The 1,016-nt window shown below is 38.4% G+C and overlaps 1 protein-coding gene across 1 annotated transcript in view; it reads right to left on the reverse strand.

Annotated features, from left to right (window-relative positions):
• Positions 1 to 504: 504 nt before the first annotated feature.
• Positions 505 to 1,016, reverse strand: part of LOC119591723 (bile salt-activated lipase-like) — a 12,996-nt gene continuing 12,484 nt past the window's right edge. The window contains exon 5 of the mRNA XM_037940472.1: positions 505 to 573. Coding sequence (XP_037796400.1) covers positions 505 to 573 — 69 coding nt within the window. The remainder of the gene's footprint in view (positions 574 to 1,016) is intronic.

The raw sequence follows: 1,016 nt of genomic DNA on the forward strand, positions 1-1,016 counted from the left end.
TTGTTAAATGATTTTAACTTCCCCTGAATTACGTAAGCCTGATGAAGACGTGAAGACGAGGCTTCGAATCGTTGACCGAATCGCTGTGCAGGTGCCGGGTTCGCTGCTTCGAATCCTCAGAGCTCACTTGCCGTCTGAAGAATTGGCTGACTGGCGCGTCTAACGGATCGAAGGGAAGTCTCAACTGTCTCTTTCTCTCAACATTCCTCTCATACTGACAATGAACTCGTCTCGTGAATGTAAGGTAAGTTGTCAACTGATTAGAATCGCTGTCTCCTTCTCTCTTGACTTTCCTCTCATAATGAATTTCTTTCATGAATCTCAGGTGTCGGTTTATTCAAAATTTCAGTCCCTTTCTCTGTATTTTCCCTTCCTATTAATAGATTTCTTTCAGATCTTCAGAATATCTTTTGTGGTTTTAAAATGAAGACACACGAACTCATACACATGGATAAATGCACGCGTAATTCCAGTTATTTCGCCATTATTCCAAAGCATTTCATTCTAATACATTGCAGTAAAAAGCCCTGATATTACAATTATTTTGCGAGCAGTAGGAAGACGTTTTAGAAGCTTGTTAGAGATATAATTATGTAGGCAGAATACCACTTAAAACGTTATGTACCCACCTACCGTCAGTGCTCCAGGAGGGGAAAGGGAAATTTATTCATCTGCTTGTCACTTTATGTTACGAATTATTGTTACGAATATATTTCGTGTAGTGAAGAAGACAGCTTCTGCTTGTTTGTTATTCGGCGTGTGTGTAACGACAGTAATAATAGTTAGTAATGTAATTAATGGGAGGTTCATAACCAAAATAGCTAAATAACCCTCCATATATCAAAATTCAAATTCAGTCATCTAAAAAAAAAACAATATAGAGAATATAGCAATTCCCCAACGCGAGCTCTGAATCAGTGAGGGCTTAAAGGGACAAAGGCTTGAAGGACTTCGCTAATATAAATTACAGACACGTATATTTTGGCTCATAATTGTTGGTGAGAAAAAACACGTGC

Source organism: Penaeus monodon, chromosome 29 (assembly GCF_015228065.2).
Source record: "Penaeus monodon isolate SGIC_2016 chromosome 29, NSTDA_Pmon_1, whole genome shotgun sequence".
Classification (NCBI taxonomy): Eukaryota; Metazoa; Arthropoda; class Malacostraca; order Decapoda; family Penaeidae; genus Penaeus; species Penaeus monodon.